The 27,217-nt window shown below is 48.3% G+C and overlaps 1 protein-coding gene across 1 annotated transcript; it reads left to right on the forward strand.

The window, feature by feature from the left end:
- The first annotated feature begins 9 nt into the window (after window positions 1-9).
- Window positions 10-27,217, forward strand: LOC125947271 (uncharacterized). The gene is made up of 7 exons (XM_049671688.1): window positions 10-68; window positions 5,361-5,415; window positions 10,379-10,633; window positions 25,123-25,333; window positions 25,604-25,711; window positions 26,360-26,467; window positions 26,792-27,217. The coding sequence occupies exons 1-7, from the start codon at window positions 10-12 to the stop codon at window positions 27,103-27,105; spliced, it is 1,110 nt and encodes a 369-aa protein (XP_049527645.1). The 3' UTR covers window positions 27,106-27,217.

The raw sequence follows: 27,217 nt of genomic DNA on the forward strand, positions 1-27,217 counted from the left end.
CCGCGTACGATGGCGATGAGCAGCCGGCCGCACACACGGAAGCGAAGCCTCGTTTTCGTCGACGGAAGGTGAGGCGGCCGATCCGCCAGTCGACGATGTTCGCGACAGAACAAGCGTAGAAAGTTACGTGTGTACTCGGCATGGTTTTGCGTGTCTTTTTTTAATGACATTCAGCACTCACCCAGCCGCCACTTTGCTGCTGCAGGGGCATCAGTAGGAGATTTGATGAAGGCGACATTGATGGGACAGCTGCTCGAGAAAGGACTGGCCTCTGGGGCACGCCAAGATACCTTCCGAGGGCAGGATTATATGCATAATCCGAGGGAGAGACATGCAGAGAGCACACCATCCGTTTCTCTGGCTCTTTTGCCGTTTTATCATCGGCAGAGCAATGAGCCATTGCGAACGCCGGTGCTCATCGCGCGGCACCACATTAAAAGACACAGTCGGGTCAACACGGCCGCTGCCCCTGAGCAAGCGCCTTGCGCCGTTTACACAGCCCTCAACACTACACACGCGAGGCATTTCCTGGCTGTTTCCTGCGAAGTCAACGTTTTTCTTGCCTCGCCACACGCAACCAAACACTGCAACACTGTAGAGCGGAACAGGCGCGCGCGATGATGCATGGAGCAAAAACTGAACTACGAAACTATCACGACCGCATGTAACGCCACGCCATTTTTTCTTATTTAATTTTGCGATAAACTTGTGCGTCCTCGCTTGAAACAGCTTAAGAAGTTGGCAAATGCTGTTTATGTACCTTTAAGGTGTATTTCATTTTGCGTTTTATTAACAGCGATAAATCACTCTCGACCAATCGCGGCCGGACTGCGTTTGTGATCTCCGACGTCACGAACGTGTAGTGCGGGAAATTCAAAGGGGCGTGAGCACCTATCCTTCAGTTTTTCGCTATTTTCTAGCTCATTTCTTTCTTTATTTATTTACACATATTGCAATTCCGTTAAGGGATTTTTGCAGGATGGGGATACAACATCATGACATAATTAGCAGGGCAAACAAAAGACAAAAATTACATGTACACGTACTAGTAAAGAGACAATACAGATATCATGAAAGAAAATATACGCTTCGAGTACAACTGAATCAATGCATATACTGCAAGTGCAAATGTAACACAACGAAATGAAAAATAAGGAAATTACACAATATGGGACATAAACAAATTCAGGGATCGCTGCAACATGACATCGTTGGACAGCTGATTCCATTCAGTCACGACCCTGGGTAAAAATGAGTATTTAAAGCAATTATTGCGGCTAGTGAAGGGGGTAAATGTTAGTGCATGCCGTTGTCTTGGAGCATAACCCGATGAAAAGGAAATAAGCTCGGAAATATCTACACTGTAGTGTCCCTTGATGAACTGAAACCATAATTGAAATCGGAGAACACGATTCCTTTGGGTCAGAGTTGGCAGATTGGCTCTATTTAGCAAGGCTGTCATCGACGTGCGCCCAAAGCTGTTATATATATATATATATATATATATATATATATATGTATGTATATATATCTAACCGCCCGCTTTTGAATACCTTCTACTTTATCAATGTCTTTTTTAGTGAAATGATACCAAATTATAGATGCGTAATCTAAAAGCGGCAGCACAATTGCGTTAAATGCAAGAAGGCGAACCTCAGGTGTTGTCAGTCTCAAAGCCCGCCTTAGAAAGAAACGCTTTTGATTGACAGAATTGCACACAGTGTTGATGTGTTTGTTCCATCTAAGATCTTTAGAAATCCAAATATCAACTTATTTTATGTTCTCAACATCAGTTAGCAAGACATTACATGCCGAGTACTGGAAGTGCAGATTGCTACGCTTGCACGAAATTTTCATAAATACAGTTTTGTCAAAATTTTTAGCCATTTGCCAATCACTACACCATTTCACAACTTTTTCGAAGGCTTCATTTATTCGTAGTTGGTCTCTGACACTATCTATTTCTGAATACATTACACAATCATCTGCATACAGTCTAATTTTCACGGGAATGTCATTAACAATATCACTAATAAAAACAAGAAACAAAAGTGGCCCAAGTACTGAACCCTGTGGAACGCCAGAGTCAACGGGCATGGTTTTTAAATGAAAGACATTGATGTCGGTTTCAAAGATATGCAGATAGCCAAGTAACAATTTTGGCATTACCCAGAGTAACATCAAGTTTGTGGAGTAGCGTTTTGTGGAAAACCTTGTAAAAGGCTTTCGCAAAGTCCATGAAGATTGCATCAACCTGCTTACCTAAATTTATTGCCTTAGCGAAATCGTGTACAGTAGTTAACAATTGTGTGCATGTAGAAAAACCGTTTCTGAAGCTATGCTGATGGCATGATATTAATTCTTTGAAAGGAACTCAGTATTGTAGTTATGTATTATATGCTCCAGAAGATTGCATGATGTTGAAATCAAAGAAATAGGACGATAGTTCAATACGTGCTGCTTATTGCCATTTTTGAAGATAGGTTTCACTGCTGCCGTTCTCCAGTCGATTGGAATCTCGCCTTCATTTAGTGATTTAGAAAACAGTACACTCAGATATTTAGAGACCCGTGGCGCATAACGCTTTAATAATTCATTTGGCAAACCATCAGGACCGGGTGATTTCTTAATATCAAGGTTAAGGAGCATGCTAAGTGTTCCATTCTCATTAATAGAAACGTCAGACATAGAGGTTATGAAGCATGAAAGTATGGCAATGAACCACTGTCATGTGTAAACACAGATCTAAAGTGCAAGTTAAATTCATCTGCTATTACTCACTATCATCACTCAAAACACCATTTACGATGAAAGCATCATTAATTTGCTTACTGGGAGAAATAAGCCTCCAGAACTTTTCAGGGGATGTTGAAATAAATTTGGTAAGTTTCTCCCCAAAGTAGCGTTGCTTGTCTGAAAAAACTTTCATTTTTAGCTCGGAAGAGAGTTCAAAATTTTTAATAAGCAAAGCGTCCAAGTCTCTTGTGGTACCTCTTTTTGTCTTCAGGCGCTTTAACCGTCTTTTTAATTGCAATGTGTCCCGTGAAATCCAAGGATATTTCCCTTTTCTTTTCTTTAGCATGCAAGGAACAAAGCGCTTTATGCAATCATTTACAGGATCTTTAAATTGATTCCACAATGTACGTATGTCTTCGCTGCTGTCCTGGAACGAGTCAAAACTTAACGAAAACATGTCCAATATGGCGACATCATCTGCGCGCGAGAAGTTGAGCACGGAAATGACATCAAAAGACTTGTTCACAGAGATGCCCGAAAAGGTCAACAGCACAGCAGAGTGATCGGAAATTCCAGGCAGTACTTCGCACTCTGCTTGCCCCGTAATAGATCCACTTAAGAAAAACAGATCAAGGATGGAGCAGCAGTTACCATGTATTCTAGTGAAACTGTCAACTACTTGCCGCAGATCAAAAGAAATAATCATATGAAACAACCCTTCTTGTAGCTTGTCATTAGAAACATTTAGTGTGAAGGTTGACCAATCTACGTTTGGCATATTGAAGTCACCGCCCAGAATTAATCGATCACCAGGCTTCACATGAGCAATCAGGTAACTTTGTTAATAAGCAAAGAAATCAAGAGAGGAATTTTGTGGTCGGTGAAGTGCTCCCAATACATGTCTAATTGCGCCATGATAAGCTTTACAGAACATTCCCTCGATGTTCGGTATATCTGGCATTCTCAAAATTTTAAAACGCGCCTTGAACAGTAAAGCAACACTCCCGCCTTTGCTACCTTGATCTTTCCTGTGCACATTGTACCCACGAGGAACAAATTCGTTGTCTTTTATAGAACCATTTAGCCATGTTTCCGTGAGAATAATAATTTCAGGGTTATGAGTCACCAATATTTCCTCAAGTTCTGTGACTTTGATAACAACGCTCCGGCAGTTCACGTTAAGTATATTGAGCTCCTGAGGCTTTGGTACAAAACGTCTATCTTGATTTTTCTTTCGTTGTACACGTGCACCTTTCTTTTCATCCCAGTCAAAGAAAACCCCGTCTATGCTCAGTGTATTGTGCACAAGTTTGACTTTCGAGTCATTATTTCTTTCTAAAGTATAACTGTTCCAAAGCTTCTTTCGAATTTCTCGAACTCTACGCAAGAAATCTTGCGATATTGAAACAGCCGTACCCTTCAATTTGAATGCAGCCTTCAAAATTGTCATTTTTTTCACGATAATTGAGCAACCTAAGCATGACCGGTCTTCCATGGCTAGCATGTTTGTTTTCAATTCTATGGCATCTTTCTATATTTGCCACAGAAATACCCAATTTACTGTGGAACAAGTCTTTTACTCTCTCTTCAAGATCCTGAAAAGATTCATTGCGTGGTTCGTCCAGACCGTAAATGACCAAGTTGTTTCTTCGACTACGATTTTCTAGGTCATCTAGTTTTTCAACAAAGGAGGCTAGATCCGCCCTAACCATAGACATCGTGGTCTCCATATCCTGGACCTACTTAGTAACTACACTTAAGTTGCTCAGATGGCGCTCTAAACCATCAACACGATCAGTTAATGAACTGACTTGCTTGCCAATCTCTTTCTGAGACGCCACTGTACATCTTGTATAGCTGTTTTCAATGAATTTTGACTGGCAAGAAGTTCCATCAATATTTCCTTTTCGGTAGGACCAGGGTTGGCCTCAACGTCGCCACAAAGCAAAATATTTATAGGTATATTTTTAAGTTGAGCAAGAAGGCGTTCAAGACACAGCGGGCAAGGCAGCAGCAGTAAAAACCTATTATCGTTACGACAGCAGGCCGTCGGCAAATATCTACTGACCTGGAATAGGTAGAAAAAGGGGTTCCTGAGCATGTTGCCCATTTCGCTGCTGCGTTGCCCACTGGAGTAGCACGGTGCTGGCTTCATTTTTAAGTCCTCCTGCCAGGGTCACGTGAGTCGACGTCACCCATGGTTGTTCCCGTGTGTACGCTGTGATGCCAGGGCTCGATATCTTGTTGACGTGGCACATGTCACCAGGATCCGATAATGGTATGTGAAGCTGTCCGATATCGTGATTCCACGATGCACTTGCAGTGTGGCAGCCCAACAAAAGCTCGCACTTTGTCAGCAGAGCCGCAATCTGGAAGAGGTAAAAAAAGGGGTTCCTGAGCATGTTGCCTATTTCGCTGCTGCGTTGCCCACTGGAGTAGCACGGTGCTGGCTTCATTTTTAAGTCCTCCTGCCAGGGTCACGTGAGTCGACGTCACCCATGGTTGTTCCCGTGTGTACGCTGTGATGCCAGGGCTCGATATCTTGTTCACGTGGCACATGTCACCAGGATCCGATAATGGGATGTGAAGCTGTCCGATTTCGTGATTCCACGATGCACTTGCAGTGTGGCAGCCCAACAAAAGCTCGCACTTTGTCAGCAGAGCCGCAATCTGGAAGAGGTAAAAAAAGGGGTTCCTGAGCATGTTGCCCATTTCGCTGCTGCGTTGCCCACTGGAGTAGCACGGTGCTGGCTTCATTTTTAAGTCCTCCTGCCAGGGTCACGTGAGTCGACGTCACCCATGGTTGTTCCCGTGTGTACGCTGTGATGCCAGGGCTCGATATCTTGTTGACGTGGCACATGTCACCAGGATCCGATAATGGGATGTGAAGCTGTCCGATATCGTGATTCCACGATGCACTTGCAGTGTGGCAGCCCAACAAAAGCTCGCACTTTGTCAGCAGAGCCGCAATCTGGAAAAGGTAAAAAAAGGGGGTTCCTGAGCGTGTTGCCCATTTCGCTGCTGCGTTGCCCACTGTTCGCAGTAAACCTCTGTTCGCAGTAAGAATGGTATGTCTGTGAGGGTGATAGGACAATCTACCATTAAAGCTGAACTTCCGGTTTCTCTTTAGTGTCCCTTTAACGGTCAACGGATACAGTGGGTCAACGGATACGGTCAACGGATACAGTGGTGAACGGATACAGGGGGGACGGATACAGTCCCCGCGCTCTCATTCCGGTAACTGAATACCGGTAACTTATGGTATTCAGAGGCCCACTATATCCGTTGACCTCCTGGCAGGAAAACGTTGGCTGTGGGCCTGAGAGCAGCAACACGGTATACTTTTTAGGCATTCAAGCGAACATCGAGGTGGTGTAGGCAGGTTGTAGAGAGTGTGACCAGCTGCTGAAGATCATTTGGGCTCCCTGCTAGCAGGCCTATATCGTCATCGTAAACCAAACCAGGCAGCTTTCAAGTCCCTAGGGCTGCGTCGTGCACGTTCCTGACGAAACAAAGAAGACCCCAGCTGGTACAAGTGCTTGCTCCAGTTCAGAAACGTATAGCATATACAGGGTGTTTCAGCGAACACTTTCAAAAATTCTTAAAGGTTGCCTGCGGCAGATAGCACAATTCTAGTTCATGAGCGGGTCTACTCAAAGAGGCGGACATTACTTGCAAAAGAAATTGAAATGCATAATCGAATAATTAACAAAAATTCACTAATTAAGTTTTTAACTAGTTACCTGATGGCCCATATTGCAATTTACAAATTGTAGCCGTGGAGTTCGCAAGGCGGATCCACTTGGAACGAATTCTCAGGATGACACCAGTTTCGAGATATTCATTCCCGAGCTTTGCGGAGAAATGCATTGGCGTTCCAGTTAGTTTCTTAACAAAACGGGGCTTTATGCATTGAAGCACAAAATTAACTGGAACGCCAATGCATTTCTCCGCAAATTTCGGGAATTAATATCTCGAAACTGGCGCCATCCTGAGAATTAATTCTAAGTGGATCCGCCTTGCGAACTCCACGGCTACAATTTGTAAGTTGGAATGTGGGCCATCAAGTACTTAGTTAAAAATTAAATTTGTGAATTTTTGTTGATTAGTCGATTATGCATTTCATTTTTTTTGTGCATGTCCGCCTCATCGAGTAGACCAGCTCATTAATTAGAATTGGGCTATCTGCCACAAGTAACCTTAAATAAATTTTGAAAGTGTTCGCTGAAACACCCTGTATAGCATCGGTGACATTGTACTGCCCTGTTTGAGTTCCTGCCTCACGATAACTGGTTTGGACTGGGCTCCACCAAAGCATGCCACGGCAGTGTTGCTTTTGCAGAGGCGGCGTAAGAGACCAATCCATACTCACGACATTCGGATTTCTACAATCAAGTGGAATAAAATATTACGGGGTACACCTTCGTATGCCTTTGATACGTCCAGAAATCAAGCAATGAGGCTTCACGGCTCCTTGCGAGCAACTTGTAGTGTTTGCAAGCTAATCCGACTGTTTGTACTCGTACAAAAAATGGGGGCAGCTTCACACTAGTGGTGCGAAGACTGTGCAAGCAGCTACGCTGTCGATCCCACCTAGCTTTATCTCGGATCGGCTAAGTCGCAGGCCCGAATCGTTCTGTCAACGCTTCTGGCTGCGCACACACTTTTGCTCGCTAACGCTAGCTCGTAACTCGGGATATTCTTCCAGTTCCCCACATGTCGCCGCCGCTTCACCGGCGCGATACTAGGGGTTGGTCCGAAGTCGTCTCATCGGCTGTCGAGTAGCGATGCGACGGTTTTCGCACCGCGCTTCCTCTTCTTCGCAAGTCTTCTTTGGTCGCCCTATTCTCACGGCGATGTGCTCGCTCGGCGCGGAGACGTGGGGCATTCTGTCGCCGCAGCTGCGACGCGAAGCTATTATCATGAGGATCATCGCAGTGACGTCACGTCTTCGCTCCGCCTACCACAGCTGTGGCGACACGGCTATGCGGGAGCTCGGCAGGATGACATTCGGCAAAGCTGGGCAAAGCGACGGCGCGCGCGATTACGTCACGGTTTAGCTCCACCTGCACAATTGTTGCGAGGCTCGGCGTTCATAGCCGACGCGGAATGACGTCATCGTTCGGCGAGGTTTTCCTGCGCACACTCCCAGGACTAAACACGTGCTTAAACAGCTTTGCTGTTAAAAGATTGTCCTCTAGGCAGCGGCCAGCTCGAGACCCATTTTGTATTGTGTGAGCACGTCGTTGTTCTTTAACCATTTGCTCATCTATTTCTAGAGGATTTGTGCGAAGATACGGTATAAAATTATTTTCACTGTGAATGGCCTGTAATCCCCTACAAGACCAGCATCTTCACCTTTGTTTTGTTTGGGACACACCCTTCTGCTCAGTCAGTCCCGGAATTGGGTTGCCCACTACGATGCCAAAAAAAAAACAACATATTGACATGTTCACCCTGTTCCCCACTTCCCAGGTGCTTAACAAGACCGGCAGGTATGTCATCTAGTCCTTTAGCTGTCTGCCCTCCAGTGCGTGTGAATGCCCTGTCCAGGGCCAGCTGTGTCACCTCCCATTTCACAAGCTCGCTCCTGGAGCAATAGTCTCCAAAAACGTCAGTGCTGAAAAATATTGGTAGATTGGGCGAGTACGTGGTTTTTATTTATTTATTTATTTATTTATTTATTTATTTATTTATTTATTTATTTATTTGATACTGTGAGCCTAATAACAGGCCCATACAGGAGTGAACAGTCAATGCACAGATCAATTTCACAACATAATAACAGAACAGTAGTTATCACGTTACCTCAGCACAAAATTATAATGCTTAAAAACATAAGTATAATTATAATACTTAAAAACAACCTTACCGACACAGGACAAAGAAGCAGAGCGAGCACATGCACGGCGATGGCATACAACTGCGTTTATTGGAGAAAAATAACGTTTGCCTTTAAAGCCATACATCAAGCATGCGCGCATGCTCATTGTCAATAAAGAGCGATTGTCAATCCCAAGCATTACCTCGTGGTCGCACTTATGGTGATCTCCGTTGTTCACCCCAATTTAACAAGCCCTTTTCTTTAGAAGATAAAGCTACGCATGGATGACCAACACAGCCACTAGCTTTTCTAGATGTATGAAATGTCTTTGCCACTTCTCTTGTACTGCTATCATTGTGTACAAATAGGATTCCAGCGTCAACAAAGAACGGTATACACTGACATTTGAAATAGTGCTTTCCTATGCTAGTAGATTTCTTTTTTTGATGAATTCTGATGCTCCAATAGCCTCACATTAATGCATCGGCCTGTCTGCCCTATGTATGTACGGTCGCAGGACCAAGAGACCTGGTAGACAACAGCCAGCTTACAGGGGACGAACTTTTTACTATACAGCCTGTCTTCCTTCCTATTCATTCTCTCTTTCTTTTGACAGCTGCTGCCACCTTAGCCGCTTTATTGGGAGCTGAAAAGGGAAGATTCACACCATACCTGGCCCCTGCTTTTGTAAATCTGTGTGAGAGGGAATGAACGCAGGGCATTACTGCTACTTTCTTTTTCCGGACTAGGGCGCTGCTCCAAGTAGTCTTTGGCAGTTTTAAACTTCCAGAGGATTTTACCTGCACATGAGACTAGAACTGAGTCCTTGAAGCCAGCCTCCCTGCAACGAAGCACCTGTGCTTCGAGACTAGTGCTCACCTTATGATGACAAGATTTCTTGATTGCATAAATATCCATCCGGCAAATATATTGTTTTTTACTAGTTTTTAGTGATATGACTTGTGGTTCAACAGATACTCTTTATTGACAATGAACATGCGCGCATGCTTGGTAGCTTTAAAAGAAAACATGTTTTTTACAACAAACGCATAAGTCAGCGCCCTGTGTGTCCCGGCGCTCTTTCCTTGGCCTGTCTCGGTAGCGGTATCTTCAATCATTATGGAAAACCCCCATCTCGCCCACTACGCCGTTGTTCATCAGCTTCTTTTATGTGTCAAAACCAACACTTGTCAAACCCAGCTGTTTTGTCTCCGCTCATCGCCGTGTGTGTTTGTCGTGCGGTCTCTTGGCACTGTTCTCATGCCTACGGATCTACAAGCCCTCTCTGGAATGCTGCGCGCATCCGCGTGCCTCGTGATGAGAATCTGCAAGATACTTAGGAGCTAATGGTGCCGCCAGGAGAGACTGTTCAGAGACATGCTTAAAACCAGGTTGTGTTGGTGACCCACCCCAAAAGCAGCGCGTCTATCGCAAGTGGTGTAAGACACCACGGAACTCCTGTGGAATATTGATACGGAAAAGCCGCCACAGTGTGGCTCCAGTCAAGAGGAGGACGACGACGTGTTCCCGCTTGATATAGCGTCGCAATCTCGCCTCCATTGGCTTCCGTGTTGATAAATTGAAAATAGCCTTCAGCATCAGCTACATATTTGGTGGAGGTGGACGTTCCCCGCAGCCGCCATGGAGCTTCGCAGTGGTCGCAACACCGCCAATGCAACTTCGGCTCCTCCTGGCGGCACTTCGTCTAAGCAAGCATCTACGCCTGAAGCAATGACCTACGTCACCATTTACCCTCTCGGGATCCTGGTGTTTTGATGTTGACGACTGGCTCCGCTTGTACGAACGTGTCCGCACCAGTCACAGGTGGGATCCGACTATTATGCTGGCTCCCCTGTGGCACGGCTTCACACTCACGAAGAGGAGATCACGAGCTGGGATCTCTTCAAAGAGAAGCTCCGCGACCTTTTTGGCAATCCTTTGGGTCGCCAACTCAATGCGAAAAAAGCCCTTGCCACACGTGTACAGACGTCGACCGAGTCCTACATGTCGTACATTTTCGACGTCTTTGCTCTTTGTAGCAAGGCAGACCCGAACAAGCTGGAGGACGAGAAGGTTAGTCACGTCCTCAAAGGCATTGCTGGCGACGCCTTCAATCTACTGATGTTTAACAACGTCACCAGCATCGATACGATCCTCAAGAAATGCCGCCATCTCGAGCATGCTAAATGCCGCCGGCTATCCCAACATATCACGCGCCTTCTTAAGGCAGTTGATACATCATCTTGTGACGACCTCTTAGCCCGCATCATTCGTCGTGAGGTCGAAGCAGCACAACCGGCGGCCCCTTCATTCCCGTCAGCTGATCATTCACTGGCGATGATCTCCTTGATCCACGCCGTCGTCCGTCAAGATTTGTCCAACGCCAGCCTGCACTCCGTTCGTTCCGTGCCCTTGGAACCTCTTTCTCACCGCACGTATCTACCCCGCTCTTCTTACTCCTCTTGTGGACAGCGCAATCCGTCCGAATGGCAAACCGTGGACGACAAGCCGATCTGTTTTAACTACTGCCGCATTGGACATATCGCTCGCCACTGCCGCAGCCGCTGCAGCATGGACGTCTCCGACGCGCTATTCGGCTGACTACCACCCGCGTCCCTTTTCATTCTCTCCTTCTATGCCCAACCCTTCATCTGACCCGGCGACACCACTACTCCCACTCACCTTCTCCCTCCCGCCGTCAATCTCGTTTGTCTCCGTCACGGCGCGCTCTTTCTCCGACCTATTCGCAGCACCCCCGATCGGAAAACAAGACAGTGCAGCTTCAGGAGGTGGAGCTGCATTGACGACATTGGCACGCAATCCTCGATTGACCCTACCCACGAACAACTATCTTTGGACGTTCTTGTTGACAATGTTTCTGTGTGCGCGCTGACTGGCACCGGGGCACATGTGTCCATTATGAGTGCTGCTCTTCGCCGTCGGCTCAAGGAAGTTCTGACGCCTGCCCCTAACTGAGCTGTACGAGTCGCTGATGGATGGATGGATGGATGGATGGATGGATGGAGAGCTTTATTTGGTCCTGCAAGGCTATGGGGTGACCCATAGAAGGGCTAATCTCACGTCGGGACCGGAAGACGGAGCTTCGCGGCCGCGTCGTGCCCTTAAGAAAATATGAGATGAGTTTCACATGAAGGTCTGATGACTTTTAACATTACAGTCAAATGAGTCTCTGATGTGTTTCTTCGGAAATATTCTGATGTGTTCCTAATGTCATTCTAAAACATATTGGCCACCGTCGTTCTGATGCATACTTGATGAGTGTTTTTCTTGTAAGCATGAAATGTCTTCCTAATGAGTGCTCCAAAGCAGTTTTCGTGTGACTGTGTCATGTCTTCCTAATGAGCCTCTGCTGAGTTTATACATTAGATTGCTGGCATACATAGAATTCCTAAAACAAAATTAGCCACCACGTGTGGCAACATTTTCTGATGTGTCTTTCGTGCTTGATATACATATATCAAGCTAAGGTGCAGCACTTTTCCAACATCCAACATGTACGTGGGCCCGTACATATGCTGCACATTAGACATTTCTCAACGAAAAAAAAGTTGATAAAAACATTTATTGAGCATATACCACGCTTCCTTAAAGAGAGAAGGAGGTTAAATGTAAGGAGCACATAGTATCTGTCTGGTTACGGATGTGCTATTTTCCTTTCATTTAGTCTCCTTGCTAGTCTTTGAGGAGAGGCTGTTTTTGAGGTGGAGGGTTGTCGTCTTGAAGCGAGTGCACGTGTACCCTGCATGATGAAAGGACAGAAAATTAACAACACTTGGCAATGAACCACTGGAATACACACTGTATCACTTGCTGCGCAACGATTTGGAGATGTTAGTTGTGTGAAACGTTTATGCAATGTTGGTTCACATAAAGTCGTTGAGGAACCGCTGTGTAGCCTTTGGGTGTAGCAGTAGCTACAGTATGCCCAAATTTCTCTTGGCTGTACAAACATGCAATGCCGATCCGCTGTGGGGTGTACGTGTTGTGAACTACTCTGGCTGTATTGGTTTCCACTCGACAAAGAGCAGCAGTGCTTGTGGATTGCTAGCGGGAATTGGAAAATATTCTATATGATCACTTGGCGTGGAAACAAGCATAGGAGTGCTGGTGTACGGGCAACCCAATGCAACCCCGAGACATTTAAAAGCCAGCCGTTATAGAATATTTGCATGAGCTACCAGCATAGTTCTCATGCATTTCAAGTCCACCATGCCATGCCTATGTTGGCCTATGTCTACTATGTCCCACCGATGTTGGTGCTCTCCTAGGTACATGTTGAGGCACCGCCCAATCTGCCCCATGTAAATCTGACCAAATATACACATGATGAAAGGAATAGACCACACAACCCCTGACGGATACAAGACAAGTTTGGCGGTATCTTTAAATAAGCAAGCCTCCCTTGCCTGGGTGTCTTTCTCAATTCGCTCGTGGACTGCTATGCACATATGTAACCAGAAAGAAATAATGTAGACAGGATATGAACGACAGTTCGTAAGTGAAAGGCGAGCCGGCTAGCGAGACTTGCTTGGTTAAAGATACCACTAAATTTGTCGAGTGTGTGTCCGAGGCAGTGTATTGTACTCCTTCCACATGTGGTCAAATGCATATAGTGCAGGCTGGCTGATGCCTAAATATGTACTTAAGATATCAACCATATTTGACTCAAAAGACCAGTATGCTCATCCGTCTTGGCCGTGCATTGCAGCAATAGGACTGCTGGCCAGGTGTGATGATGTGGATAGTGGCGTGTGGCGGTGCCAAAACAAAGTGCGTGACAAGCCAGCTTGAAGTGTTGGTGATTGTATGGCAGCACCAAGAAGGGCATTGGTGATGATGATAATGGAAGAAGACCACCACGTGCCACGAACAAAGAAGTGGCACGAGAGCACGCAGAGCGTGAGAGCGAGCGGCAGCCTCGAACGCAAGCTCGCAAAACGGCGGCTCCAGGCTCGGGTACCGGCGACCGGGTGTCCAGCTACCGTGCGGACCTGGTCGGAGATCCAGCTCGTGGCTGGGCTTTCCTGCGCACCAGCGGCCTGCTGTGATAGCGGCCTGGTGCAGTGCTTCCTGCTTGGACCGGGACGCCTGAGCTGCCAGCCTGCTGAGCGAGCCCGAGGACTGGCGACCGGGCGTCCTGCTACCGTGCGGACCTGGTCGTGGATCCCGCTCGTGGCTCTGCTCTCTTGTGTACCAGCGGCCTGCTGTGACAGCGGCCTGGTGCAGTGCTTCCTGCTGGCCACCCGGGCGCCTGAGCTACCTGTCCGCCGACCGAGCCCGACGTTATAGCGGCCGAGGCGTTACAGGCCAGGCGTTACTGGCCAGCTACAGCAGTGGCCTGGTGTTCTACCGGCCTGCTGTTTTCTTCCTGCTGCCACGTCGCGACAAGGTGCGGCGCGACAGCAGCGACGTAGCCACAACGACGCTCCGTCACAACCACCGTCACGGGCACCGCAATGACGAGGCACACGGGCGAGTGGTGACGCATGAGTGCTAGGCACATGTTTATATAGGACAAACGATTCGCGGACTCTAGTCCACGTACATGTAAATCGTCTGTATGTAAATAGTCTGTATCGTGCTAGCGTGTCTGTTAAAGTCTGTGTTTCGTGTAGCAAGCTCCTGTCTGCCGTGTCATTATTAAAGGATCCTGGGCCCAACTGGAAACACCGGCAAGCTTGTCGTTGTCGTTTCCCCATCACACCAGGTTACGATCGTCACCTATTTTTCACCTACAGTAGAAAATTGGCACGTAAAATCAGTGAGGCATACCGCATAAATAGAAAGACTTGTGAGCCAGCCCCATTAGTAAGGGTCTCCCTTGTCTCACAGTGTAAATTTTGTTCTGAAAAGTTACATGAACAGACCAGCAAACTCAAAAGAACGCTACAAATTTCACCTAGTGGACATGGCTGGTTCTCAGAAAATGCACAAATGCAGGGATGGGTATCTGTCTGTTTGCATACTGTAGTAATAGTTGGCGCAAGTTAGCTTCGACATTGCTGCCATACTTCAACTGTCACAAGGCTACACGTTCACATTTCATTTCAAGAAATTTAAGCTCATCATATGTGTATTTGCCAGTGGCAGTTAATCTGAGGACAAGACAGAAATTATTGTAAATAGCAATGCTAAAGTAACAATGGTAAGCAAAGGTAAGCACGCTGCACACTTAGACTTTTGACATATTTGCCACACTACTGTTCGAATTCTAACATGCACAAAAACTGCACATGCGTGTAGTATAAACAGAGAAAAAACACAGAAATAAAAGCTACAGCATAAGGAACAGTTTCAAAACAATAAAACCAAAATAAGAAGTGTAATATACTGTGTGCAAAGCAAAAATAAAATTGAACTTGCAGCCAAGTGATTGAAGCGAGAAAAAATGCTAAACATCAGGACATGTTAGGCTTAGTTTTATGTAGAACACGATAATAACCAGTGAACTCATGTTTTGTGCCTTGTTACGCCCAGCTACCTATATATGTTGCGAGGCAAAACAAGTCACCAAACAGTCCACATTTTACGCTATAGTTTATCGTAGAAAGAAATTACATGACGTATTTTTAATTTTGGATTGATTCCGCCGACTGCAGCTAGCAAAAGCATGGCCTTAGAGATCTGGTTATGTTATCTTTTGAAGCTGTCGCTGGGGCGTGAGATGAATGATTTTGACTGCCTGCGCTGTCACTTCGTTTTAGATGACTTCCTGCTGTCGTTTACATCAGCTGTAGGCTCAGAAATTGGCGAAACGATCTCTGTAGTGTGCCTCGATCGCGGATTTCGCATAAACCCCAGATTTGGTTTTAAATCAACATTTGTGGCAAACTATGTAACACTGCGATTGGCCTGTGAATTGCGCTTGATATGATAGACTAATAATCTGTGTTATTAGCCCACCCCCGCCCCCCCCCCGCGCGCCAAAAAAAAATAGCAGAGCCCTTCCACTATGTAAAGATCGAAGGCCAGCGAGGCTGTTGGTTTTGCTTCATTATATTTAACATTTTTATTACTTTGGTGGTTATGTTTGGTTGGAAAGACACAACACATAACTTCGTTGCATCGCCGCGCGCCGTATTCTGCATGTGCGAGTGAAAGCGAGTTTATGCGACTAGATTCGCACCACCTCGCACCATCGGCCTCAGCACGTTGGGCCGCTGCGCGTATCGGCTTCTCGTCGCTTTCGCATCCATTCGCGCTTTTGAGTGCGGCGGCGCTCCTGGAAGGCGCGCTCTTCCTCTTCGGAGTGAGCGACACGGGTCTTACCGATACCGAGTCCAAGGGGCAACTGATGACGTCGCTAGGGAAATGGCTATGTCACGAGAGAATGAGACACAGCTACTAGTTGGTAAGACTATTGCGTTTTATCACTGACGTTTCGACACGCATCGTCATAGACTAGCGTTTGGGCAACAGCGTTCATCGCGCCGGCGCATTGTTTTTGTCTCTCTGGGTTCCACGTGTGACAAGGGTAATTCAAGGGCGCGTTACAGGTCCCCGGCCGAGCCCACAGAGGTTTGCGCCATTGAGCTTGGACCCTATCTGCACTATCGCCAGGATCGGCCCACATGACATGCGTGTGCCATTGCGCTTGGACCCTTTTTGCACTACCTCCAGGATCGGCCCACTTGTCTTTTGTCATCATTTCGGAGACATTTTTTTTTCTAGATCCTAACCAAGGACAGCTTCGCTGTATAAAATTTTAAAAAAATAAGAAAAAAATAAAAGTTCGTGTCATACACATTTTTATGTCATGTGCTTTGACATTAGCAATGACAAAAAAAAAAGCTGTGTACTCCTCTCATCAGAAATCCTAATACGCATTGCCATTTGAGTCTGTGATGTACTTGTGATGCTAAACAACATTAGACGATGCATTTCTGATGCCTGTCTGATGGCACATTAGAAACGCATAACGTCCTAATCAGAAACTCATGGTTCATTTTCATAAGGGTGGGCTTGCTGGACTGCCCAAAGTTGTTCAAACAGATCCAGACTGCGAATGGCAGCCTCGAACCTGGCCAGGTCCTGACTGTAATCGGCATTGGTAGTTCGGTCGCTTGGCCAGAGCTGGTTTGAGGTCAAGTGTTTCATTACAGTTCGCGCACTGTGTATAGGGGAATTGTTCCGCCATGTAGTAGTGTAGGCGTTTGGGTGGGGGGTATGTATTGGTTTGAACTAGTCTCAAAGTGAGTGCTTGTGGTCTCTTGAGTGTGGGATGTGGTGTGGCAAATTTCCTTCGGCTAAGCTAGAAGTGTTTAGTGATCTCGTTATATGTGAGTGGGGCATCCCTGTTCTCTTGGAAATGGTCCGGACCCGTGAGGGCGGCACTGCGGAGGGTTAGTTCTCGCGTGCTCTTATCTCGTTGAGATTCAGGGGGGCCTTCTCTATGTTTCCCAGGTGTGCAGGGAACCATCAGATTGAATGGAAGTGGATTTTGCTCTTTTGTATGATATTTAAGGCTTGCTGCGAGATTACACCTTTCTGAAAAGCTCTTACTGCACTACGAGAATCACTGTACTGGCCTCCGGGCATCCGTTGGGCGATTGCTGTCTGCTCGGCAATCTCTGGGCTGTTTGTGATAACCATGGCTGAGTTGACGCTCGTGCCCGTGTTGTCCACGAGAGCTACCGACGGAGCGACTGTCGCTATTGTTGGCATGTGCTCTCCCGAATCACCAATGCTGAGAGACACACCGTTGTTGTCTTCACCGTCATTGAGCATTCCCCTCACGAACTCATTCTCGGTCTGGATTTTCTCGTCAGTCATTCTGCCGAGTTTGACTGCTCGGTGGGCTCACTTCGCCTTCACTTGCCTCTTGCCGACTCTGTTGACCCTCCTCCAAGCCGTTTAAGCTGCAAGGATTTTATTCGCCTTCCGCCTAAATCTGTGACAAACGTCGACTTGTTTTCCACACCAGCTGTACTTGACGGCAATTAAATGGTCGCACCTATTCCGGCGGTTATGCTAACGCATTTTGTTACCGTTCCGCACACTGTGCTGACAATTACTGGCAACGGCACCGGCCTTCCCCTTGTCAATTCCTCGCTGAGCGCGCAAGTCCTCCGACAAGGGATCATACTAGCTGAAATTAGCACTCTGCAGGTCGAGCCCTTCACAGTCGAAGATTGTTGCAGCTCAGCCCATACCGCGAAGTACGGCAGTGCCGTCAACATTGAGAAGATGGTTTCCTCTGACCTTGCACCTGCTCAAGCTGAAGCCCTCGGCCGCGTTCTTGAAGTCTATCGCGACATTTCTGACTTTGACAATCGACCCTTAGGCCAAACGTCCGTCGTTACCCATCGCATAAATACTGGCGATGCGAACCCTATTCGCCGACGCCCATATCGTGCTCACACGTCGGAACGAGCAGTTATGCAGCAGGAAGTACAAAAGATGCTTGAAAAGGACATTATTGAGCCTTCCTATAGTCCCTGGGCTTCTCCCACTGTACTTGTCAAAACGAAGAATGGCATGTGGCGATTTAGTGTAGATTATCGCTACCTGAACAAAATAAACAAAGGACGCTTACCCTTTGCCACGCATTGATGATGCTCTAGACGGCCTGTACGGTGCCACCTATTTTAGACTGCATTTCTTACCCCTGACGGTCTTTATCAAATCAAGGTGATGACTTTCGGACTCTGTAACACGCCGGGCACCTTCGAACGAATGATGGACTCTTTTCTTCGGGGTTTCAAGTAGTCCACCCGCTTGTGCTATTTGGACGACGTCATCATTTTCTCGCCCACATTCGACACGGATCTCGATCGTCTTTCAGCGATTTTTGGCGTGTTCCGATAGGCAGGTCTCCAGTTGAACTCTTCAAAATGTCACTTAGCTCGCCGCCAAATCGCCGTCCTTAGACACCTCGTGCATGCAAGAGGCATACGATCTGGTCCCGACAAAATTCCCACCTTTTCGAAATTTCCTGTCCCGATGTCTACAAAGGAAGTTCGCAGGTTCGTAGGGCTGTGCTCCCATTTCCGGCGCTTCGTCAAGGATTTTGCGTCTATTGCACGTCCCCTTGCCCACTTCTTCAAGCAGGATTTTCTTGGGGTCCTCATGATACCGCATCGTTTTCTTATCTAATTACTCTCCTTAGCACGCCTCCCATCCTGCCTCCACGGAAGTTCGAGCTGATGCCAGTGGTCGCGGTACTGGAGCAGTGTTAGCACCACGCCCGCGTGAAATGACCACGTTATAACCCATGCCAGCCTACTTCTATCACCCGCCGAGCGCAATTATTCAATCACCGAGTGCGAGTGCCTCTATCTTCTGTGGGCCGTCGCGAAGTTTCGTTTGTACTTCTACGGACGCCCCTTCTGTGTCATCACTCATCACCACACTCTCTGCCGGCTATCCTCGCTCAAGGACCTCACGGGTGGACTCGCTCGCTGGGCTTTACGCCTGCTAGAATATACTTTCACTATCGTATATAAGACGGGACGCTTGCACCAGGTTGCAGATTGTTCGTCCCGCTATCCCGTGGAAGATCTGGCAGATGCGGACGCCATCGCTTCCGTTTTCTCTGTGTTACAGTGGCGTCAAATTGGAAACGAACGACGCGTGATCTTTCATTACGAGCCCTCATCGACCGGCTAGAGTCAACGCGTGGTGACGCCTCTCTTGAGATGTTTCTCCTCAAGCGGGGGACAGTATATCGCCATTTTTTTATCCCCACGGCCCTGACCTTCTGCTTGTCATTCCGTCACACCTCCGTTCGTCTGTCCTCTGCCAATTTCACGACGCTCCTTTGGCTGGGCACTTGGGCGTCTCGCGCATATACGACCGTGTACCCCGTCGCTTCTTTTGGCCGGGTCTTTCCCGCTCCGTGCGGCGTTACGTTGCCGCTTGTAAGCCCCGTCAGCGCCGGAAGAAACCCTCCGCGCTTCCAGCAGGATGTCTCCCGTCAATCGACGTCCCACCCGAACTCTTTTTCCCCGTTGGTCTAGACCATCTTGTGTCGTTTCCTCTCTGCGGCTCCGGAAATATATAGGTTCCCGTTGCTACGGATTACGCTCCGCGGTACGCAATCACGAGAGCTCTCCCGCCAAGTTGCGCTACTGACGTCGCTGACCCTCTACTCTACGACATCATTTTAGTGCACGGTGCTCTGTGCCAATTACTAACTGACCGTGGCCGTAGCTTTCTCTCAGCAGTCGACGAAGACATCCTGCGCTCCTGCTCGACAAAGCAGAACTTCAGTAAGTCATACCACCCACAGACCAATGGCTTCACGCACGGAGCGCCTCAACCGGACCATCGCCGACATGCTTTCGAAGTACGTTGCGGCCAGCCACCACGAATGGGATCTTCACTTACCATATGTGACGTTCGCGTATAATTCATCGCGTCACGACACCACCGGCTATTCTCCTTTCTATTTCCTATATGACAGAGAGCCTGCGTCGCCCTTGCACACCTTGCTGCCCTCACCCGCACAAGCAACCACTGAATACGCCCGTGACCCAGACAGCACATTACATGGGGCCTACTAGGACCCATGTTGGTATTGATCCGGCACTGGTGGGGCCTAGGAAGGCCCGCTGTTACCTCCGTAATGCCAGTGCTGGCAGAGCCCCAGTATCAGACATCTAGCTCTTGCTTGCCTGTGAAAGTCCGTTAGAGCCTAAGCCGGGCAACGCAACTGGCTATCCCGGGCCTGCTTTGCCGTTAGAGTGCCGTCATTGGCTGTACGTCTCCAAACATTGGTTAACAAAGTCCGTTCAATGCTATAGGCTTTAACGTGGCGAGTTCGGCTGTTGGTACATTATCCTGGTCATTTCTTTGTGTCGTCCTTGTGTTTTATTGCGCTGCAGTCGCTAAAGTCGTTGCCACGTTGTTTAGCAGTTCTGATAGATCCGTCAATATCGGCCTGTCAAACAGAACCGCATGTTAATATTAGTTTTCTCGCAGCATTCGCTGGTCATTCCTGAGTATATAAGTTATACACCATGCAATATTGATTTGAACTTTTTACCGATCACGCCAACTGCAACGATAGCACTTGGTCCATTTTTTTTGCTTCTCACTAAATGTGTATGTTCTGCATATCAACTTTTTATAGCGAATGCTAATAACTTTGACGTAATTGTTTCTATTTTCATGAATCGTTCGATCGGAGATTATTTACAAGTGGCCCAAGCGCAATGCGTTATAACGCATCAATGTGCGCTTTCCTTGTGCATCCTAGATAGGCGCAATGAGAAATTCATGGGGGTATAGAATTAAAAAGCATGCGTGCTTACATTTGCATGTTTGAATAGTTTCGCCGATAGGGAATTTCGAAATACTGCGTAACTTTATGGTGCAATCATCTGTGCCACTTAGCGGCAACGCTAGCTGAAATTCTGTAGCGGCTATAAAGTTTATTGCTAGTACAATGCAAGTCATTGTACATGACGGTGTCCTATACTATTTTTCTGTATGAAAAGCATATCGCACCGCGTAGTAGTGTCGCCTGCTTCCCGCTTTATTATAGGCTTAGGTCCTATCCCAGAAAGCTGTGTCTCGCGTTCTTTTCATTTTTCATGACCAGCTGGCACAGCAGGTGTAAATTCCTAGCCGCAGAAATAATCGTCAAAGAAAGAACAGGCGCCATGCTGTAGGAGAGTTTCGTGTTGGTACATATTTCTAAAATGAAAAACAGCGAATACGAGTAGAAGGGACAAGAATCTGAGACAAACGCAACGCTAACTTGTAGCAGCGTGTTTATTTTGCGCGTCGCCAGATATATCTACATTGACGAGAAGGGGGAAGGCGGAGAGGCTGAGAACCGGGACAACGCCTCGACAGAAAAAGGGAGGGGGGAAGAGAAGAGGTTTGGTCAGACGAACCGCGACACAAGACGCCCTCCGTTAGAAGAGAACTAAACACAAAAATAGAGAGAGTGAAAGAACACCGCGCCACACAATTATGAATCTTGAGGGACGGCTGAAAGCGGTTAAGTTACCGACCTAAAGAGAATTTAGGGAAAGGCACGCGCACGGGGCACTAAGCACTGAGAACGAAGAGCGAGTAGAAGGTTAAAGGTGATTAAAGGAAAATAGAATGGGAAAACAAAGAAAATGAACGCTGCCGAATAAAATTAACTTCTGGTTAAAAAAATGATATAAGCTTAATGAAAAGAAAGAAATACGAAAAAAATAATAAGCTTCAAGTGGGTGAACTCTTTTTGCACAGATAGCTTCCTGACACCCGTTTCCCTCTCACCCAGAAAATAGCGTAGGCCTCGAAAATGTCCCGCGTGTATTGGTGTGGAAACGAAATGCGCCAACAACTGAATACGGGCCCGCGTCCACACGAGCTGCAGTGCAAAGCCGGAATGCTAACGCTGCTTGGGGAGGACTTGAGCGAGCTGGTCGCTTAAGCACCGCCTCGTTTGCCTGATATACGACCGACCGCTAGACAGCGGTACTTGGTACACCGCTTCCCTGCGGCACAGAAAAAACCGTAACGTGTTTCGTGTCCCATGATGCAGGCCCGCCCTACTCGGCATTCACCTTCTATTATACAGGCTACACAGGCGACCCGAAGTTGAAAACACAACGCGCACTTCAACCTTCCCCCTCGTACGTTTCAACAAATTCGACACCTTGTGCACGTAGAGTATGTCGGCAATGTTGAAGTTGTCCTTGTTGTTCTCGGCACCACGGTCTCCAATTCCTGGTTACATGAAGAGTAGCTTCTTGGTGATACTGCGCAGGTGGCAGCCCTAGCACGGCTGAAAACATGCGACCCTCACACCACTTCACTCAGGAAAGCTCCTAGGCATGGTCGGTGGCGGCCTGGTCATTGTCGGCCGGTTGACTATTTGGAATGCTTTTCAATATTCGATTAAACTGTTCGCTGACCTTTGCGTCTTATATGATCTAATCAATAAACCAAACAATGTTTTGACTTCGCAAAGTGGCATACATAAGCTCTCGTCGTTGTGGTACATATGATTCATCAACCTTAAATTTTAACAGTGAAAAGCAAGAAATCACAGTCCAGGTCACAGCGTAAGATGGTAGAGCGGCTCAAGAGTAGCTACAATTTCGGCACCACGCACAACAAGGTCTTTGCGGCAAAGTCTCTTCGCCTCGTTTTGACGAGAACAACCTGAACTGTCCGCCCGGCGTCGACGGCGAGCTGCGGCTTGTAATGCTCTTTACACAGCAGTCTGCTGAGCCCGATGATGTCTGGTTGTAGCCGCGCAGGTTCGCTTCTATGATTCGCTTCTTCAGCAGCGGTTCGTACCTCGCCAGGAGACGCCATAACGTGTACCGAAGAGCCATCCAGAATACGTGGCGCACTTCTCACATCCCTTGATCCATGGCTACGTTGTTGATGTTGACGATGTTTGTTTTTGAAATTTTCATAACGGGCTGGTGACAAATTGTCACCTAGCCTGCTTGAGTTAACTAGGTCCAGTTACCTGCAGCATGCAACTGCTATATGCAACTTGCATGTCGAGAACGCTGCGTTTTCAGGCGCTTTAACTAGATGGCGCCACCATACTGGCGGAGGTTCCGGATCGCGTTGATTGCTGGCCTCGTCTGAATCGCATCTCGTCGTCTGCGCCTGCGCGCCTGCCTAGGGCGCGTTTATAGGGCATTTGTTTCCGCTGTCTGATAGCAAGCGCTTGCGTGACTCAGTGGTAAAGTATCCTACGCCAGCGCAGCGGGCCTGGGTTTGATCCCGACGGGGACTGGGTACTTTTTTTCGCATTTCCGGCGATAGCGGTTACGGTCACCAGCAGCGGCGGCGGACACCATTGCGAACCGAAAGGAATATTGGAAAGAGCTCATAACAGCTTACGCTGTAAAAGTATCGCGCATTCCGTATCAAATTCAGACTCCCATTTACAGCCTCAAGGGTACACCTCTAGTAACTTTTTTCTCTTAAAGATATCTCGGGATACACATCACACACAACATTTTTGGAATACTAATGTTGAGTTTTCAATTAGCAATACCAACCGCATGCTGAGTATAGCGCTCTCACGTGTAGCCAGTATGTCTTCTATGAAATCAACGCTTGGTCTACCTTTTCTCGAATCACGGCGTATGTGATCTGACTTGAGTTTGTTTATTACGATTTATTTTATTACTCCCGCTCCTTAAAGGACAATTTCTTCTACCTCCCACCTACATTTCTTCTTGCAGCGGCCACGAATTCATAGTGGTACATGCCGTACTAGCCATTTTTACCACGCACGAGCAAAGGCTGGGATCATCTGCCTCCGTCTTCAAAAAATCCGCGTTTGCAGCTTTCTTGTTTACGAAAAAGAAAAAAAAAAGCTGGCCACTTTTTTATGTAAGGCTTTCGGGCTTTCACCCTATACTAACATAAGTAAATTAATGTAGCCAAATCGAATGAGATCCATGTGCCCGCTTTTTGGGTGTAACTTAAACGTTGTGTGCCGCTCAGGGTTTTGTCGCGAGCTTTCTTAAATACGGCTCCCGCTACTTCGCTTCCATTCATTTTTTTTCGAGGGGTGAGGTTATTTTATTCGACTAGAATCAAGAAATGCATGGGGCAAGTTGACAAGTGGTGCTCTGCGCCGAACTACCCCCTTACACAAACGTTGTCTTGCTCTACCGTTCTCCTTGGATAAACAGCGCAAAAAAAAAAGAAAAGAAAACATTCATTCAGCACTTCGCGTTGTTCTACAGGCACATTTGTCATCCTTTACATTTCAACTATAATATATAATAAAATGAGCACAAATGCTACTGCTCGTTCAGCTGCAACATCTTCTGAAAAAAAATAACTAAATACAAATAAATAAATTAAAAAATTACACCACCTTCCCGAGGGGAACCATGGGCTGATGCGGAGCATCGCGGTCGTTATAACGGCGTTCACGCGATGTGATATGGTACGCTCGCGTGCAGCATCGGGAGCAGCCTCTCGTTGTTGACGTTAACACGCGGCTTCCCGTTCTCGAACTTCGGGTTCCGCCGCTCGCTTCGTACGTTTACGTAGAACGTCACGGTCCCGAACCTCAGGTTCTGCTGCTCGACGTTCTCGAACCGACGCGGCTTCACGTTGCCGAAGCTCAGGATCCGCTGCTCGACGTTCATGAACCAACGCGGCTTCACATTCTCGAAGGTCGGGTTACGCTGCTCGCTTCGTACGTTTGCGTTGAACTTCACGGTCCCGAACCTCAGGTTCTGCTGCTCGACGTTCTCGAACCGACGCTGCTTCACGTTGCCGAAGCTCAGGATCCGCTGCTCGACGTTCATGAACCAACGCGGGTTCACGTTCTCGAAGGTCGGGTTCCGCCGCTCGCTTCGTACGTTTACGTTGAACTTCACGGTCCCGAACCTCAGGTTCTGCTGCTCGACGTTCACGAACCGACGCTGCTTCACGTTGCCGAAGCTCAGGATCCGCTGCTCGACGTTCATGAACCAACGCGGCTTCACATTCTCGAAGGTCGGGTTACGCTGCTCGCTTCGTACGTTTGCGTTGAACTTCACGGTCCCGAACCTCAGGTTCTGCTGCTCGACGTTCTCGAACCGACGCGGCTTCACGTTGCCGAAGCTCAGGATCCGCTGCTCGACGTTCATGAACCAACGCGGGTTCACGTTCTCGAAGGTCGGGTTCCGCCGCTCGCTTCGTACGTTTACGTTGAACTTCACGGTCCCGAACCTCAGGTTCTGCTGCTCGACGTTCTCGAACCGACGCTGCTTCACGTTGCCGAAGCTCAGGATCCGCTGCTCGACGTTCATGAACCAACGCGGCTTCACATTCTCGAAGGTCGGGTTACGCTGCTCGCTTCGTACGTTTGCGTTGAACTTCACGGTCCCGAACCTCAGGTTCTGCTGCTCGACGTTCACGAACCAACGCGGCTTCCCGTTCTCGAAGGTCGAGTTCCGCCGCTCGCTTCGTACGTTTACGTTGAACTTCACGGTCCCGAACCTCAGGTTCTGCTGCTCGACGTTCTCGAACCGACGCGGCTTCACGTTGCCGAAGCTCAGGATCCGCTGCTCGACGTTCATGAACCAACGCGGCTTCACGTTCTCGAAGGTCGGGTTCCGCCGCTCGCTTCGTACGTTTGCGTTGAACTTCACGGTCCCGAACCTCAGGTTCTGCTGCTCGACGTTCACGAACCAACGCGGCTTCCCGTTCTCGAAGGTCGAGTTCCGCCGCTCGCTTCGTACGTTTACGTTGAACTTCACGGTCCCGAACCTCAGGTTCTGCTGCTCGACGTTCTCGAACCGACACTGCTTCACGTTGCCGAAGCTCAGGATCCGCTGCTCGACGTTCATGAACCAACGCGGCTTCACGTTCTCGAAGGTCGGGTTCCGCCGCTCGCTTCGTACGTTTACGTTGAACTTCACAGTCCCGAACCTCAGGTTCTGCTGCTCGACGTTCTCGAACCAACGCGGCTTCACGTTGCCGAAGCTCAGGATCCGCTGCTCGACGTTCATGAACCAACGCGGCTTCACGTTCTCGAAGGTCGGGTTCCGCCGCTCGCTTCGTACGTTTACGTTGAACGTCACGGTCCCGAACCTCAGGTTCTGCTGCTCGACGTTCTCGAACCGACGCGGCTTCACGTTGCCGAAGCTCAGGATCCGCTGCTCGACGTTCATGAACCAACGCGGCTTCACGTTCTCTAAGGTCGGGTTCCGCCGCTCGCTTCGTACGTTTGCGTTGAACTTCACGGTCCCGAACCTCAGGTTCTGCTGCTCGACGTTCTCGAACCGACGCTGCTTCACGTTGCCGAAGCTCAGGATCCGCTGCTCGACGTTCATGAACCAACGCGGCTTCACGTTCTCGAAGGTCGGGTTCCGCCGCTCGCTTCGTACGTTTACGTTGAACTTCACGGTCCCGAACCTCAGGTTCTGCGGCTCGACGTTCACGAACCAACGCGGCTTCCCGTTCTCGAAGGTCGAGTTCCACCGCTCGCTTCGTACGTTTACGTTGAACTTCATGGTCCCGAACCTCAGGTTCTGCTGCTCGACGTTGTCGAACCGACGCGGCTTCACGTTGCCGAAGCTCAGGATCCGCTGCTCGACGTTCATGAACCAACGCGGCTTCACGTTCTCGAAGGTCGGGTTCCGCCGCTCGCTTCGTACGTTTGCGTTGAACTTCACGGTCCCGAACCTCAGGTTCTGCTGCTCGACGTTCTCGAACCGACACTGCTTCACGTTGCCGAAGCTCAGGATCCGCTGCTCGACGTTCATGAACCAACGCGGCTTCACGTTCTCGAAGGTCGGGTTCCGCCGCTCGCTTCGTACGTTTACGTTGAACTTCACGGTCCCGAACCTCAGGTTCTGCTGCTCGACGTTCTCGAACCGACGCTGCTTCACGTTGCCGAAGTTCAGGATCCGCTGCTCGACGTTGACGCTTCGAAGCGGCTTCGCGTTCTCGAAGTGTGGAATCCGCTGCTCGACGCTGACGTTTCGAAGCGGCTTCGCGTTGGCGAACTGAATCTGGATCCGCTGCGCGTCGCCGACGTTTACGTTCTGCGTCGCGAGCTCTTCTCTGCGCAGCCTTGTCTTCAGAGGTGCTCGCGGTTCTGTTAATGAACTGGCTGCTGCTGTTTGAAGATGTGCCAGACAGTTCGTTGACAGATTCGTTGGCGTCCATTCAGCGCATCGGACGGCGCAGCGGGACTAAACCGAAGCAGCAACTGAG

This window comes from Dermacentor silvarum, chromosome 7 (assembly GCF_013339745.2).
Source record: "Dermacentor silvarum isolate Dsil-2018 chromosome 7, BIME_Dsil_1.4, whole genome shotgun sequence".
Lineage (NCBI taxonomy): Eukaryota > Metazoa > Arthropoda > Arachnida > Ixodida > Ixodidae > Dermacentor > Dermacentor silvarum.

Excerpts from the sequence above, each read along its gene's own strand:
- LOC125947271 (XM_049671688.1), top strand. The coding sequence starts at position 10 with ATGGCGATGAGCAGCCGGCCGCACACACGGAAGCGAAGCCTCGTTTTC. Across the intron at positions 25,334-25,603 it reads GCGGCTTCACATTCTCGAAG|GTCGGGTTCCGCCGCTCGCT; the intron begins GTCGGGTTACGC and ends ACGTTCTCGAAG. Across the intron at positions 26,468-26,791 it reads GCGGCTTCCCGTTCTCGAAG|GTCGGGTTCCGCCGCTCGCT; the intron begins GTCGAGTTCCAC and ends ACGTTCTCGAAG.